Source organism: Chiloscyllium plagiosum, chromosome 12 (genome assembly GCF_004010195.1).
Source record: "Chiloscyllium plagiosum isolate BGI_BamShark_2017 chromosome 12, ASM401019v2, whole genome shotgun sequence".
In the NCBI taxonomy this organism is placed as follows: domain Eukaryota; kingdom Metazoa; phylum Chordata; class Chondrichthyes; order Orectolobiformes; family Hemiscylliidae; genus Chiloscyllium; species Chiloscyllium plagiosum.
Window position 1 is genome coordinate 2,816,346 of NC_057721.1, and position 16,558 is coordinate 2,832,903.

At 48.3% G+C, this 16,558-nt stretch overlaps 1 protein-coding gene and 1 long non-coding RNA gene across 5 annotated transcripts in view; one reads left to right on the top strand and one right to left on the bottom strand.

Moving 5' to 3' along the window:
* LOC122554902 overlaps nucleotides 1-16,558 on the top strand; it is a 52,108-nt gene that overhangs the window by 16,884 nt on the left and 18,666 nt on the right. For 3 of the 4 annotated variants that reach the window (XM_043700291.1, XM_043700290.1, XM_043700289.1), the window contains exons 3-7: nucleotides 308-637; nucleotides 11,776-11,877; nucleotides 14,099-14,129; nucleotides 14,301-14,353; nucleotides 16,221-16,252. In XM_043700291.1, the coding sequence (XP_043556226.1) occupies nucleotides 308-637; nucleotides 11,776-11,877; nucleotides 14,099-14,129; nucleotides 14,301-14,353; nucleotides 16,221-16,249 (545 nt within the window). In that variant the 3' untranslated portion in view covers nucleotides 16,250-16,252. The remainder of the gene's footprint in view (nucleotides 1-307; nucleotides 638-11,775; nucleotides 11,878-14,098; nucleotides 14,130-14,300; nucleotides 14,354-16,220; nucleotides 16,253-16,558) is intronic. The other variant, XM_043700292.1, reaches the window with a different exon arrangement.
* LOC122554903 overlaps nucleotides 649-16,558 on the bottom strand; it is a 51,326-nt gene continuing 35,416 nt past the window's right edge. Inside the window, exon 3 of the long non-coding RNA XR_006313112.1 lies at nucleotides 649-1,070. This is a non-coding gene — a long non-coding RNA (uncharacterized LOC122554903). The remainder of the gene's footprint in view (nucleotides 1,071-16,558) is intronic.

Below are 16,558 nucleotides of genomic sequence, written 5' to 3' on the forward strand. Positions count from 1 at the left end.
GAAACTGACAACCGGAAGCAGCAGGGACAGGCCACTATAAATGCCGGAGGAAACACCACAGAAGCGCTTCACAGGAGGCTCCCAAGCACTGAGGATGTCACCGAGACAGGGGATGAAACGTTTGCAACAAAAACTTCCAGCTCGGCGAACAGAACCACAGCAACGAGTACCCGAGCTACAAATCTTCTCACAAACTTTGAAAGTTACATGGGTCTCTGGGGTTACTTTTCAAAAGGTCTAAATGTCCCTGTGTATAATCGTTGTTGTGAATTGCTGTGCCATTTCCGGACATCTCTTTCTATTGCAGACAGACCCTCGCCACCAACTATTCATAAATTCCCAGCACCACAGTCCAGTTCAGATGGTCAAGTTATTGCCATTACTTGCAAAGGTGATATTCGCTCCAGTGAGGGCACTTACTACCTGTATAACAGTCAGCATCAAAATTACACACAGTTTCTTCACCTAACTAGAGATGAGAAGACAGCGACATTTACAATCAAGTTGGGAATTCACTCCTTTGGAAATTACAGCTGCAATTATAAAACAAAGATTTTCGGAGATTGGGTGTATTCCCCTTTTAGTAAACATGTTTCTATTACTCAGGAAGATGAGTGGCGATACAAAGCAGAACAAGGTGAGATGTTTTTCCACTGTAATACCTGACCTTTGTCGATGAATAAATGACAGATTTAAAAACGGATTTATATTTAAGAATATTCCCACATTATTCTTACAGAAGAGGCCTTGTGTCCCATCATGCCTGGACTGTCAAAAATAAATCCATACTAGTCCCACTTGCCAACATTAGGGTCATAGCCTTGGATGTCATGGCATTCCCATGAATGTTCTATCAGCAAGGACTTCATTCATTCATGGGACATGAGCATCTCTGGCTGGGTCGGTGATAATGCCCGTTCTCTATTAGCCCCCTGAGGAGACGGTTGTGAGCTATCTTGTTGTATTGCTGCAGTCAGTCCATGTGCCATCCAGTTTCCTTCCTTTTCAGTCCCCCTTTGGGACAGATAAAGTTTCCAATATAAAACGCAAAACAGCAGGATGCTGAAGATCTGAAACAGAAGTGACAGATGTAGTTTAATTCAGATAAATGCTACATTATGGGAAAGCAAATCTTATCAGGACTTATACACTTAATGGTAAGGTCCTAGGGAGGGTTGCTGAACAAAAAGACCTTGGAGTGCAGGTTCATAGCTCCTTGAAAGTGGAGTCGCGGATAGATAGGATAGTGAAGGGGGCGTTTGGTATGCTTTCCTTTATTGGTCAGAGTATTGAGTACAGGAGTTGGGAGGTCATGTTGCAGCTGTACAGGACATTGGTTAGGCTACTGTTGGAATACTGCATGCAATTCTGGTCTCCTTCCTATCGGAAAGATGTTGTGAAACTTGAAAGGGTTCAGCAAAGATTTACAAGGATGTTGCCAGGGTTGGAGGATCTGAACTACAGGGAGACGCTGAACAGGCTGGGGATGTTTTCCCTGGAGCATCGGAGGCTGAGGGGTGACCTTATAGAGGTTTACAAAGTTATGAGGGGGCATGGATAGGATAAATAGACAAAGTCTTTTCCCTGGGGTCGGGTAGTCAAGAACTAGAGGGCATAGGTTTAGGGTGAGAGGGGAAAGATATAAAAGAGACCCTAGGGGCAACTTTTTCACACAGAGGGTGGTACGTGTATGGAATGAGCTGCCAGAGGAAATGGTGGAGGCTGGTACAACTACAACATTTAAGAGGAATTTGGATGGGTATATGAATAGGAAGGGTTTGAAGGGATGTGGGCCGGGTGCTGGCAGGTGGGACTAGATTGGGTTGGGATATCTGGAGGACATGGACAGGTTGGACTGAAGGGTCTGTTTCCATGCTGTACATCTCTATGACTCGATGACTCTAAGTAAAAGTACTGGAGAAGTTCAACAGTTCTGGCAGGGTCTGTGGAGACAGAGAGAGAGAGAGAGAGAGAGAAGAAAACAGAGTTAATATTATACATTATAACTTCTCCAGGAAGTGCTGGAGAAACTCAGCAGGTCTGGCAACATCTGTGGAGAGAGACAATGAAGTGATTGGAACAAAGGTCCGGTAGATCTCATTGACTGTTAGATCCTTGATTGGGATTGTTAACCTCGGCCAATCAGGGAGCTCTGGTTGACACAGACAGGAGAGTCAGAGAGTCTCATCATTCTAGAGACTGGCTCTGAGCTAGCTGGTCAGAGCCCATGCATTGTACATGTGTGAATAAACAGTGAGTTGGTGACAGGATACCAGACTCTGTGCAGTTATATCAGCATCAAGAGAAACAGTCGACTCCTGAAGAAAATTCACTCACAGCTGTCGTCTTTGAGTTACGCTAAGCATTTTTGGGAAGTTTGATTTGTTCCATCCTGCTGTCAAAGCCACAGTCCAGTACATGCTAAGAATGCAAAATTTACTTTCCAGGCAAATGACATTGGGGCAGATGAAAAGAAATGAGCAATCCTTCTGACTGCTTGCAGACCTGCAGCAATTTCAGTTATCAGGAGCCCGTCTTTCCCTGAGGTACCAGATACTAACATCTTTCAAGAATCGATGGCTTTGGTACAAGAATCTCAAGCCTCCAAATGGAGATGCTATCAGTTTTATTTGGCTATTTGAGAATAGGATTAATCCTTTTTGGGATTTTTGACAAGGTTATGACAACTGGCAGAGGCCTGTGATTTTGGGTTAACCCTGAATGGGATGCTGAGAGGCTGTTTGGTATTTGGGATTAATGATGTAACCATGCAAAAATGCCGACTAGATGAAGCCCGACTGGACTTCAAATGGCACTGCAACTGGCTTTGTCAGTAGGTGAAGAATGTGAGCTACAGGACATCCCAATGGAGGTTGACACACTCGTCTATCTAACTGAGCTTGGGGAGCACCACTTACTCTAGGCAATTGCAGAGCCTTACAGAGGGCATACCCTGAGTAGAGGGGCCTCAGCCAACCAACAACAACACCCAAATGGTCTTCTGGCTCTGAGCTAGCAGGCCCCTGCCTGCTGCGCTTTCCCAGCACCACACTTTTCAACATTGTACTTGTCGCCAATATGCAGACTCGAGACAGCGAAACAGTTGTACGAGGTCTGACCTCAGTGGGAGAACTCATAGGTCAGTATCCAGGAGAATCCATTCCTGGAAAGTCCATCGGCAATAATTAAATTGCCTAGCGACAACAAAATCGGAACCGATTAAAATTAATGTTTCGGGTTCAGTGACCCTCAGAATGAATCGAATGAATACCCGAAACTTAAGCTCTGATTTCTCTCCACAGAGACTGCCAGACCTGCTGAGCTTTTCAAGCATTTTCTATTTTTCTCATTTCCAGAATCTGTATTTTGGTTTCCAATTAAAATTAGTGGCTGGTTAAATGGTTACCTAGTTCTCATGCAGCTGGTGCAGCTGTATCTGTGGTTGTGGAACCAATCTTTAACAAGATTAGCTCTGAACTCCAACCTTTACATTAGCATAAAGCCTCGGCCCAGCTGAGAATATATCCTTGGGAATCACACAACACCAGGTTATAGTCCAACAGGTTTAATTCGGAGCGCTGGTCCTTCATCAGGTGATTGTCACCTGTTGGACTATAACCTGGCGTTGTGTGATTTTTAACTTTGTACACCCCAGTCCAACACCGGCATCTCCAAATCATCCCTGGGAATCGTTACAGATGAAGAGTAAGCCTTTGGTTCTAGTCACCCATGAGAACCAGTTGGTGCAAATACTGATTGTAGTAAGAGGTTCAGGCCCAAGCTTGATTGGACAGAATTGGTTGAGAAAGATATAACTTCTTTGGCTCAAAATACCCAGAAAGGTTTGTAACAATATACAAGATTGCCATTTGGGATATCATCAGCCATTGTCTTTTTCCAATGGGTGATGGAGAATATTTTACAAGGTCTACCCCAGGGTGCCTTTGATCTGGATGACCTGCTAATAACCAGGAAAACCAATAAAGAGCACTTGGAGAAATTAGACATAGTGCTTAAATGTTTCTGCCAGGCAGGCGTACACATTAAAATGGTAAAAAGTGTGACTCAGGCACCCCAACTTGAGAAGACTTTTAAATTTTTCTTTTAAAACACTTGTACAATGAAAGGAGAGTGATCAGTTCTCCAATTTCAGGGTTTGGATTGGTTTGGTTTTAGCAAACAGACTGTTTGCGGCTGCTGTTCAAGTTTTTTAACTGCTGGAGACCCTGAGAACATCTCTATGCCGATTCTCTCCCTCTCTGACATCGTTCCTGTAAGAACCTGTGTTTGAGTTTACGTTATTTTGCCAAGCCGGTGTTTATGAGGATGCTTCAAGTATTTGGGACAGCATCATGAAGTTGCGACAGAGTCGACTGGGTTTTCAGACAGGTTAAGTTATTCTAAATTCATGGCTCTTTTACTCGTGATTCATTCGGTAGTCCGTAAATAAATCCTGTTTTGTTTAAAACTGAACAGTTAAGCCAGCTGCATCTCACCTGGAATATCCACTGTACACCTGCCTAGCACAACTAGAAAAGTGAAGGTATGGGCTGCTTTCTTGACATGTTTTGAGGGGATCTGACCTGGTCTACACCAACTGGTCATTGTGGATACCCAATAAAAGTGGTTAAACATGCATATAGTTCATTCAGCAAACACAGGGGTGATAATTGAAAAGCTGAGAGCAGTGTTCATGATACACAGACCCCCGGAAGTATTGGAAATGGACAATGGTATGTCTTTTACCAGCAAGTATTTAGAGTAATTCCTGAAGTTGAATGGTATTTGGTATGTTCGGATCACTCCATACATTCACTGTCTAATGGAGTGGCAGAAAGAGCTGTCCAAATGTTGAATGCAGGCTTACAGAAACAGCCTGCAGCTTCACTCGATACCAAACTGCCCTGGTTCATATTTGATTATTATCGGATCATCTTTCATGCAACTACAGGGATAGCTCCAGCAAAGATGCTGATAAGGAGAAGATTCTGCGCCAGGTTTAATCTGACACTCCCAGACCTGAGGGTGGACGGAGGGGGTGTGAGGCAGTAGAAGGAACACCAGGTCTGCCACACACCACCTTCTAAGCAAGAGAGACAATTTACTTCAGGAGATGCAGTTTCATGTCAAAAACCACAGAAATTGTTCTGTATGGGTACGAAGCAAGGTCAACACAAAGTCAGGTCCTGTGACATACCAAGTTCAGGTAGTCATGATGTGGAGGAGCTGGTGTTGGACTGGGATGGACAAAGTTAAAAATCTCACAACACCGGGTTATCGTCCAACAGGTTTAATTGGAGGCACTAGCTTTAGGCACTAGCCTCTACTCGACACATTGGCGAAACCAAGCAGAGGCTACGGCAATGGATGAATTGACACCACACAACAATCACCCGACAGGAGGGTTCCCTCGCAGTCGGGGAACACCTCAGCAGTCCGGGACATTCGGCCTCGGACATTCGGGTGACCATCCTCCAATGTGGACTATGGGACAGGCAGCAACGCAAAGTGGCCGAGCAGAGAGGCTGATAGTCAGGTTCGGTACCCATGGAGTTGGCCTCAACCAAGACCTTGGGTTCATGTCACACTACAGGTGATCCCACGGCATTATACACACGTGCGCGCACGCACAGACACGCACTCCTACAGACCCACACACTCACACTTGTCCCGATACCCAGCATGAGCAAAACCAATGTAGTGTACAAAGTCCCATGCAAGGATTGCACAAAACACTACATAGGACAAACAGGAAGACAGCTAATGATCCGCATACATGAACACCAACGAGCTATGAAACGACACGACCAGTTATACTTAGTAGCCACACACGCAGATGACAAGCAACATGAATTCGACTGGGACAACACTATTATCATAGGACAAGCCAAACAGAAAACGGCCAGGGAATTCCTAGAGGCATGGCACTCATCCACAGATTCTATCAAGAAACACATTGACCTGGACCCAATATACCGACCACTGCATTGGACAGCTGGAACTGACAACCGGAAGCGGCAGATTCAAACCACTACAAACGCTGGAGGAAAGATCACAGAAGCGCTTCACAGGAGGCTCCCAAGCACTGAGGATGTCACCTAGACAGGGGACGAAACGTCTGCAACACAAATTCCCAGCTCGGCGAACAGAACCACAACAACGAGCACCCGAGCTACAAATCTTCTCACAAACCTTGAAGCTATAAGAAAAAGAACAGATTTAGTGGGGGGGAGTGATGTAGTGAATGGAATGAGGGCCAGGTGGGATCTCATTAACTGTGGGATCCTTGAATGGGATGGTTAACCTGGGCCAATCAGGGAGCCCTGGCTGACAGAAATAAGCAGGAGATTTGCACTTTTGTATGTAACAGTATTGTCTAATGTACAAATGTCATTGTCACTGTCTTGTCATATGTGGAACTGGGATTTGAGGTTTGCCCTCCTCTCCCTGTAAAATGGTTGAACGGTAGGGTTTGGGGCCTAGCTTTGCTGCTCCTCTCCTTTGTAAAATTGCTGTCCCTTGTGTACAGCTGTAAATGATTTTTGTAAACTGTTTTGTAATTTGTTTAATAAAATAAAAAAAAAACAGGAGATTAGTGTTAGGGGTTCTATTCACTCAGAGCTGGCTCTTGAGGGAGCTGGATCAGCGTGTGCGCGTCTAGGACTCTCCTCCTTGAAGGTGTCTGAGAGGAAGGGGACTGTCCCTGGACCAGCTGCCCCACATTCTGAGAGGAAGAAAGGAAGAAAGAAAAAAGGAAGAAGAAGAAGGAGGAAGAGGAGGAGGAAGAGGAGGAGGAAGAGGAGGAGGAGGAGGAGGAAGAGGCAGAGGCAGAACGAGGTGAGAGCTTTGAGCCCTTGGCCTACTTTTGGAGCTGCAGCCTGGGCCTCACCCAAATCAAGGGAGTGTTGCTGCTGACCTGGGGTCCACTCCCGCTGCTGGTCTCTGGGACCCCGCCCGGACCTGCCTCAGCTGTTACTGCTTGGGGCCTGCCTCACTGCTGCTGCCTGGGACTCACCTCGGGCCCCTCCCAGGACCTCCAGCACTGCCGCTGTTGTTAGAGGCCCACCTCCACTGCTGCTAACTGGGACCACATTTTGGGGCCGCTGGGACTTGCCTTGGGAACCTTCCCCAACAGGTCTACCCCCCACCACTGTGACCAAGGGCCTGCCTAGGACTTGCCTGAGGCCTGCCTCCAATGCTGAGGCCTGCCTCCACCATCACTGCCTGGGACTCGCCTCAGGCCCCTCCCCACAACCTCCACCACTGCTACTGCTGGAGGCCCACCTCCACTGCTGCTGCCTGGGACTAAAGTTTGGGGCTGCCTGGAACTTGCCTTGGCGTCCCTCCCCAACAGGTCTGCCCCCACTGCTCGACCAAGGGCCTACCTGGGACTCGCCCTGCTTTTCTGGGAAAGAGGTGCCGGCCCTTGGAGGGGAGAGATGTCCTAGCAACACGCTGGTGGCGTTGAGCCTATCCTGTCTCTTGCCTGTCCTGCACCGCGGCCTGACCTGCCTAAACTCCCAGGGGCTACAGCAGGACCTTCTGCTGCCACAACTCCTCTGGCCCCTTGGGGAGGACTTTAATAACCACACAGGCCGTGATGCAGGCGACAACGGAGAACCCTCTGCTTGGTCGTCGAGCGGTGGAGGGAAGGAAGGTGTTATCCTCGCTCCTCCCTCCCAGACTGTTTTTCCGGGGGCCTTGGCCCTGGGGGAGGACCTTTTCCCTGAGGAGCCGGGTGTCCATGTCGGGAGAGGAGCCGGGCCCTGAGCCTCTGCAGCCCTACGACCCGAGCTTAGGGCGTTCCGGGAAGGGGTGTGCTGAAGAACTGCTGGTGACCCTGGGGATAGGGTCGCCGGGGGTTTGAGGCCAGGTGGCAGTGCCAGACCAGCCCCCATTCTCTTGGTGGGGGAGGGGTCGGTACCGAGGACGACCTCCTGGAGGAGGGTTTGGGATCGGTGGCGGACACCGGGGATGACGTGGACTCTGTCTGCAATGACATTTTTGAGTCCCCAGTGCCCCCCACCGGTCTCCCCCTCACCCCCCTCGAGGAACTCCGGGAATTTGTCGAGGAAACTTGGAGTCGGCGGGATAGAGCCCAACTGGCGCTTGACCGCTGGAGCTCATTCGAGAGAGTTTACTGGTCGGCCCACGCTGCTCACTAGGTGCCTGGGCTTGACGTGAATGAGCGAAAGCAAGCCAGGTACTTCCTGGGGCACTCCTGGTGAGGGCGAGGGACTTCTGTGCCCCTCCCTTGTCCTCCCAGTAAATGTGTGTGTGTGTGTTTTTAACTGTACTTCCGACATGGAGACAACTATAGCCAGCCTCAACATCAACGGCAGCAGGGAGTCACAGCGTAGATTCCAGACCTTCTCGGTCCTTCAGGATTTGGGATCGGTGGCGGACACCGGGGATGACGTGGACTCTGTCTGCAGTGACATTTTTGAGTCCCCAGTGCCCCCCACCGGTCTCCCCCTCACCCCCCTCGAGGAACTCCGGGAATTTGTCGAGGAAACTTGGAGTCGCCGGGATAGAGCCCAACTGGCACTTGACCGCTGGAGCTCATTCGAGAGAGTTTACTAGTCGGCCCACGCTGCTCACTAGGTGCCTGGGATTGACGTGAATGAGCGAAAGCAAGTCAGGTACTTCCTGGGGGCACTCCTGGTGAGGGCGAGGGACTTCTGTGCCCCTCCCTTGTCCTCCCAGTAAATGTGTGTGTGTGTGTTTTTAACTGTACTTCCGACATGGAGACAACTATAGCCAGCCTCAACATCAACGGCAGCAGGGAGTCACAGTGTAGATTCCAGACCTTCTCGGTCCTTCAGGACGGGAGGTATGCGGTGTGCTTCCTGCAAGAAACCCACACTACCCCGGGAGACGAAGCCACCTGGCTCCTGGAGTGGCGAGGGGGGAGTCTACATGAGTCACCTCACCCGCAGATCTGGCGGGGTGGCTATCTTGGACCTGCATTTTCAGCCAGGGATCTTGGGGGGTCAGGGAGCCTATGCCAGGCCGTTTGCTTCACCTGACGTTTCGGCTGGGGGGGCACGGTGCTTCACTTGGTGAAAGTCTACGCTCCCCTGGCCGGGCCGAGGCAAGCGAGCTTCTTCGGCGAAGTGTCCGTTCACCTCTCCTCCATCGACGAGAACGAGTGTGTCGTCCTCGGGGGAGATTTTAACTGCGTCCTCGAGGGCAGGGACCCACGGCGGTGCCCGCACTGGTTGGGCGTCGGGGAGGAGGTTGGGGGACTTGGTCAAGTCCTTTGACCTGGTGGACATCTGGCGGAATCTCCATCCCGACTCCATCACCTCCACCTTCGTGAGACCTGGGCCGGAGCGTCCAGAATCGACCGCCTGTACGTTTCGTGGGCGTCCGCCTCCTGTTTTCCTCCTAGGTGGTGCGTCCTGGTGACATATTTTTTCTGCCAGGTGCGTAATCTCAACTACGACACGCAGCTCCTGTTCGTCGACCGTGACGGTTTGGAGGTCACCCTCCAGACGCTGCCTGAATTTTACCAGGACCTGATCACTGTCTGGAACATGGTCGAATCGCATCGCGCCTACCCTCCGGCTGGAGTAGCGGCTGTCGTCAGGGAGCCATTGCTCAGGAATCCGACCTCCATTCTCGCGGGTTCGAGTGGCTGTCAGAGGGGAGGGCCATTGCGGCGAGGGTGATCAGGGTCGGGGACGTGCTGGGTGCTGGGGGCCTGGGCTGGACGCTGCCGCAGGATATAGCAGGCAGGGCAGCGGTAGACGTCCAGTACGTGGCCACCGCCATCCGACGCCTTAAAACGGCGGTGCTCTGATCCGACGTAGTGCACCAGTTGGAGGACGCTCAGGTGTGCGGTGGGATCCCGTCCGGGCTCACCCCAGCCCGGACGGAATTTCACATTGGCCCCAAGGTCCCGTACTTCCCGCGGGAGCCTGTGCCCCACAACCTGAGCCGCCTCCGAAATTTTAACTTTGTTTCGTTTAGGGAGATAAAAAGAAGAGCCCTGTACCGACTGCTGCTGCACACCATCCACCTCTTCTCCCTCACCCACCGCCCGGACACGCCTTGGCGTGCCCATTTGCCACCGGGCGGTGGGGATCCCCAGTGGAGGGCTCTCTACGCGGGAGTCCTCCCCCTTTCCCTCGGGGATCTGGGGTGGAGGGTGCTGCACGCAGCAGTCCCCTGCAACCGCAGATTGCGGTGGTTCACGGACTCCCAGCCCAACTGCTTGTTCTGTGGCGCTGTGGAGTCCGTGGACCACGTGTATATTGGGTGTGGGCGTTTGCACTCCCTTTTTGATTTCCTGAAAAACCTTCTCCTCTGTTTTTGGCTGCACTTCAGTCCCACGCTCCTGATCTTTGGGCACCCGGTACGGAGGAAGGAGGGCAGGTCTGAAGACCTCCTCGTGGGTCTGCTCCTGGGCCTGGCCAAACTGGCCATCAACAGGTCCAGGCAGCGGGCCGTGGAGGGGGTCGTTAGGGCCGACTGCCTGCCCCTCTTCCGCGGTTACGTTAGGGCCCGGGTGTCCTTGGAGAAGGAGCACGCGGTGTCAACCAACACCCTGGAGTTGTTCAGGGAGAGGTGGGCGCCATAGGGAGTGGAGTGCATTTTTTTCCCCCTCCAATTCTATTTTGATTTAATCCCTGCTGTTTGATCACACAGCACTGCCCTTTGATGTGAAGGGCACTGCTGGTCACTGGCCACTCGGGTGTTTCCTTTCTTCCTGGTGGTGGAAATTGAATAACGATTCGTACACCTTGTGGGGGAAAAAAAATACGCAGGAGATTAGTGTTAGGGGTTCTATTCACTCTGAGAGCTGGCTCTCAGGGAGCTGTTTCAGTGTCTGGGACTCTACACATGTTAATAAAAGGGGACTTGGTAAGAAAAAAAATAAGCAGGAGATTCATCAGCGTGAGTGAAGGACTCTGCTCTTTTTCTCCAAAAAAGACAAGAAAAAGAAAAAAAAAGCAGGCGATTCAGTCTCCTCATTTCTCTGTGCAATTGTTTCAGAGAGAAACAGAGGTAACATTACAGGTTATAAGCACAAAAAGTGCTGGAGAAACTCTGCAGGTCTGGCGGCATCCGTGGAGGGAGAGCACAAGAATTGTCAATTATGTCCGACAGACCTGCTGAGTTTCTCCAACACTTTCTGTGCTTGCAACCTGCAATATTAACTCTGCTTCGCTTTCTCTCCACAGAAGTTGCCGGATCTACTGGGTTTCTCCAGCTAGTTTTGTTCTTTGTGTGTTTCGGACAAAATGTTTACCAGACATTCTGTGTGCTATTACCAGTGAATGATTAGATGTGAGTGGGATGGAACACTTATAGATTTGAATTTGGAGTATAGTCTGAGAATTAAGGTCAGGTTGTTCAGGACAGATGTTAGGAAGCACTTCTACACACAAAAGATGGTTGAGGTTTGGAACTCTTATCCGCAAATGGCAGTGGATCAGTGGTAAATTTTAAATCTGGGACAGCCAAAGTTTTTTGTGACAGAGGTATTAAGGGGATAAGGGTCAAAGGCAGGCATGTGGAGCCAAGCCATAGATCAGACACGGATCCTATTGAATGGTGGAACATGTTCGAGAGAGGTTCCATGGCCTACTCCCATTCCTGTGTGGTCGTTTAGGCCACACAATATCATCAGTGCTATTGCATTCAAGGGAACATAGTGCCAAATGTTTGTTCTAAATCAATGGAAGATGCTGCTCCGAGTTTAATTTTATGAGAATGAGCAAGTCCTGTTGTGGCAGATAATTTCTGACCTTTTCTCTCACTGTACAGATGCTCAAAGGAACTTATGTCGACGTGTTGACGTGATAAGTGGTGTTTTGCTTATCGTTTTAATCATCGTGACGCTAACATTTTTCTTCATTGTCAACAAAGGTAAGTGAAGCTTGTGCAAGGCCTTGCAAATTTGGGAGGGGGAACGGCCTAGTTAATCCAGAGGTCCAGGTAATGTTCTGAGCACCCGAGTTCAAATCCCACCACAGTAAATGGTGGAATTTGAAATCAGTACAAATCTGGAATTAGAGTCTGAGGACTGCAAATCCGTTGCTGATTGCCAGAAAAATACATTTGGTTCACTAATGTCATTCAGGGAAGGATACTGCCATCCTTGTGTGTCTGGCCTACGTGTGACTCCACACCCACAGCATGTGGTTGACTGTTAACTGACCTCTGTGCAATAAATGTTGGCCTGGCCAGCTATGCCCCCACCAAATGAATGGAGGAATATTACAAAATCATGTAAGAACTAATATGGTCAGAAAGCTCACATGAACATAGCAGCCATGGGGATCTGCAGCACAAAAGAGGCCATTCAGTCCGTCAAGACTGTGCTGATCAGAAACAAACCACACTTCTAACCCCATTTACCCAACTACTTGGCCCGAGAGCCTGGGCACTGCAAGTGTATATCAGTGTGATGAGGGTTTTTGCCTGTTCAACCATTACAGGCTGTGTTCCAGATCCACCACCACTCTCTGGGCGAATTTCCTTTTCCTCACATCCCCTCACAACCTCATGCCCCTTATGTTAAATCAACCTATTCCCCGCTGCCCACCTCCCCCAACCCCATCCCCATCATTGATCTCGCCACTGAGGATACTTGCCTTTATTAGCTGAGGCTAGAGTTTTAGAGCAAGTACACTATGTTGGGGATCAATAACATGTCGGTCAGGCCTTGTATAGCGAGAGCATAGTGTGCAGACCTGGATTTTGCATTCTAGAAGGGATGTGATAGGACTGGAAGAAGGTGCAGAGGGAGAGTTACCAGGATGTTGCCCTGGGCTGGAGAATTTCAGTGATAGAGAAAGATTGGGTAGACTGCAATAGTTTTCCATAGAGCAGGGAAGATTGGGAGGAGGAAGGGTAGTGGAAGTGGTTGAGATGTCTAAAGCGATGGGGGTGGCATAGATAGCCCAGACACTGTTGATAAGGTCCAACATGGTTAGATCACATGGAATCCAGGGCAAGCTAGCAAATTGGATACACCATCTGCTTGATGGTAGGAAGCAAAGGGTAATAGTGGAAGGATACTTGTTGGACTGGAGGCCTGTGACTAGTGGAGTGCCTTAGGCATCGGTGCTGGGCCCATTGCTGTTCATTATCCATGTCAATGACTGGATGAAAAGGTATAAGGCATGATTACTCAGTTTAAAGACAACCCTAAAATAGGGAGTATTGTGGACAGTGAGGAAGGTCATCAGAAATTGCAGCAGGACCTTGATCAGCTGGGGAAATGGGCTGAGAAATGGCAAATGGAGTTTAATATATATAGGTGTGAGGTCTTGCATTTTGGAAAGTCAAATCAAGGTTGGAGTTTCTTGGTGAATGGTAGGGCCTTAAGGAGTGTAGTGGAACAGAGGGACATTGGAGTTCAGATTTGTGGTTCTCTGAAAGTGGAGGCACAGGTAGACAGGGCAGGGAAGAAGGCTTTTGGCCCACTGGCCGTCACCAGTCAGGGCACTGAGTATGGAAGGTGGGAAGTTATTTTGCAGCTGTACAGGATGCTGGCGATTCTACAGTTGGGGATTGTGCAGTTGTGATCACCTTGTTAGAGGAAGGATGTTATTAAACTGGAAAAATTGCAGAAGACATTTGCAAGGACATTACCAGGACTCAATAATCTGAGTTATAGGGAGAGGTTGGACAAGCTAGGATTGTTTTTTTCTCTAGAGCATAGGGGACTGAGGGGGTCCTCATAGAGGTTTATAAGATCATGAGAGGCATGGATAGGGTGAATGAACTCAGTCTTTTTCCCAGGGTTGGGGAATAGAGGACTAGAGGGCATCAGTTTAAGGGTAGTGGGCAAAGAATAAAATGGAACCTGAGGGGCAACACTTTTACACAGAGGGTGGTACGCATATGGAATGAGCTGCCAGTGGAAGTGGTTGAGGTGGGTACATTAATAATATTTAAAAGACATTTGGACAAATGTATGGATAGGAAAGGATTAGCAGGATATGGGGCAAGTGCAGGGAAATGGGATTGGCGTGGACAAACCTTTTGGTCAGCGTGGACCAGATTGGGTTGAAGGGCCTGTCTCCATGCTGTAGGACTCTCTGACTCTGATACGATTTACAAAACTATCTTTTCTTTTCAGCAGCGCAAAGCAAAAGACATACTATCAAGAGGTAGGAAAATTACTTCATTTGTTAACTGGGATATTCAAATTGTGGAAAGTACATAGTGCTAAAATAAATCACTTCACTTCAATACACACTTTCTTACACGTGTGTACAATTGATAAGCTTCAACTATGGTCAAACTTCACAGCAAGATTGTACCTTTGTCTATTTTTGCAGAAAAAGCATCACAGCCGATGGAGTTCCATCTTTTGATAAACAAGATGCAACATGTAAGTGTCATTTTTGATATTTGAGAATGGTTTTAAGGAAGGGGACAAGGAAAACTGCTAGGTATTCATGTAAAATACAGAAAGTGCTGGAGAAACTCAGCAGCTCTGGATGCATCCATAGAGAGCATGCAAGAAAGAAAGCTATCATAGCAGGTTATAACCACAAGGTGCTGGAGAAACTCAGCAGGTCTGGCAGCATCTGTGGGGAGAACTCTGAAAAAGGGTCACTGAACTCAAAATGTTAACTGTTTTTCTCTCCACAAATGCTGCCAGACCTGCTGAGCTTCTGTTTTTGTGTTTCAGTTCTCCAGCATCTGCAGATCTTTGGTTTTGTCCTTGCATGTATTCACTTGCTCAAACAATAATTGAGGAAAGTATTTGGTGACCTTTACAAACATGTGTTCCCATTGAAAGTTGAATGGCTGTTTGTTTCAGCCAGAGCACAGTTACTGAAGTAAAATGATTCCAGCCATGATTGTGTAATTTTATGCCAATCATGTATTTTCCAGGTTTAATTGGACAGGAACAGTGACCGTCATATGCAGTTATATTTGTTAGTCGATGAATAGCACCTCCAATGTTCAACTGGAATCCTGCAATGGATGGATGCATGGATCCATGCAATGGATACAATACAATTTCACTTGTATCCCCTCAAGCGTAATGCTGTGGTTATAAATGTGAGGGATGCACATGGGCAGGTCAAATAAGGCAAGACCACCAGTCTCAAGCGATCAGGACAAGTGGATAAAGTGGTTAAGAAGGCTTATGGGGATACTTACCTTTATTAGCCATGAGTTTAAGAGCAGGGAGGTGATAGTGGAACCATATAAACATTGGTTAGGCCACACAGTGAGAATATTGTGTGCACTTCTGGAATCTACATTCTAGGAGTGATGTGATGGCACTCGGAGAGGATGCAGAGGGAGACTTAGCAGGATGTTGCCTTGGGGCTGGAGAGTTTTGGTAAGGGAAAGAGATTGGACAGTTGTTTCCCTTAGAGCAGAGGAGTCTTGAGAGAGGGGCAAGACATAATTGAGATACTGTATATAAAACAATGTGGGGCACAGACAGGGTAAGTGGGAAGAAACTTTAATCCCTCCAACAGTGAGGTGACCAGGGTGAGGACATGGATTGATGGTAAGGAACAGAAGGTGAGGGGATGTGAGGAAACATTTCTTTTCACTCAGAGGATGTTGGAGAATCTGGACTCACTGCCTGTAAGGTGGGAGAGACATAAACCCTTGTCATATTGAAGAAGGGTTCAGATGTGCACTTGTGACGCTGAGGCGAGAGACCAAGTGCTGGGTAAATGGGATGAGAGAATGGTTCTTTTTAACCAGCATGGACTCAATGGGTCGAAGGGCTTTTGTCGAAGCTGTTGTGGGCCTCTCCAACTGCAAAACTCTAACCTATCTGCAAAACTATCACCAGTATGCAAACAGCATCTGCTCTGCCATTGATTTTCTGAAGGGGTTGGGAAAATTGTACGTTCTTTGCAGAGCCTTCAATACAAGTGTGGAATTTGTCAGGATTTAAATAAGGTCATGCTCAACCAACTGATTTCGAATCAGTGGAAAAAAGTCAAGTTTGTTTTTGAAAAGGTCATGCTGTTGTTAATATAAATCAAATCTATATCCTTTATTTCTTTCTAATTTCTTGCACAAGTTGCTGTGGATCACACTGAAATCATGGTGGACTCTCAACTGTCCTCTGGGTAATTAGCGATGGTCAATAAGTGTCCAATTTTTATTCTGATTGTGAGGAGTATGATTTGCTAAGAGTCAAAATGTTGCCCTGTCCCTGAACAAAGATGAAAGTGCATTTTGGTGTGACACCAGAACTGTTTTGTTTTTTGTTTTTACAGATGTAAATGTCACTTTCCAATCAGAATGAGTGGTAAGTTTAGTTTTTGCAAAACTAAGCAAAGTTGAACTGGCTTGCCTCCAAAGAGATAGAGAATGCACCTTAAAGAAAGGCAAAGAAAAGAGATATGAAAAGAACAAAGAAACGGAGATGAGGAGACTGAAAGAGGGGAGGGAGATGGTGAGAGAGGCAGCGAGACAGAACGAGACAGGGAAAGGGAGTGAGACTGAGTGAGAAAGAGGGGAGGGAGATGGTGAGAGGCAGCGAGACAGAACGAGACAGGGAAAGGGAGTGAGACTGAGTGAGAAAGAGGGGAGGGAGATGGTGAGAGAGGCAGCG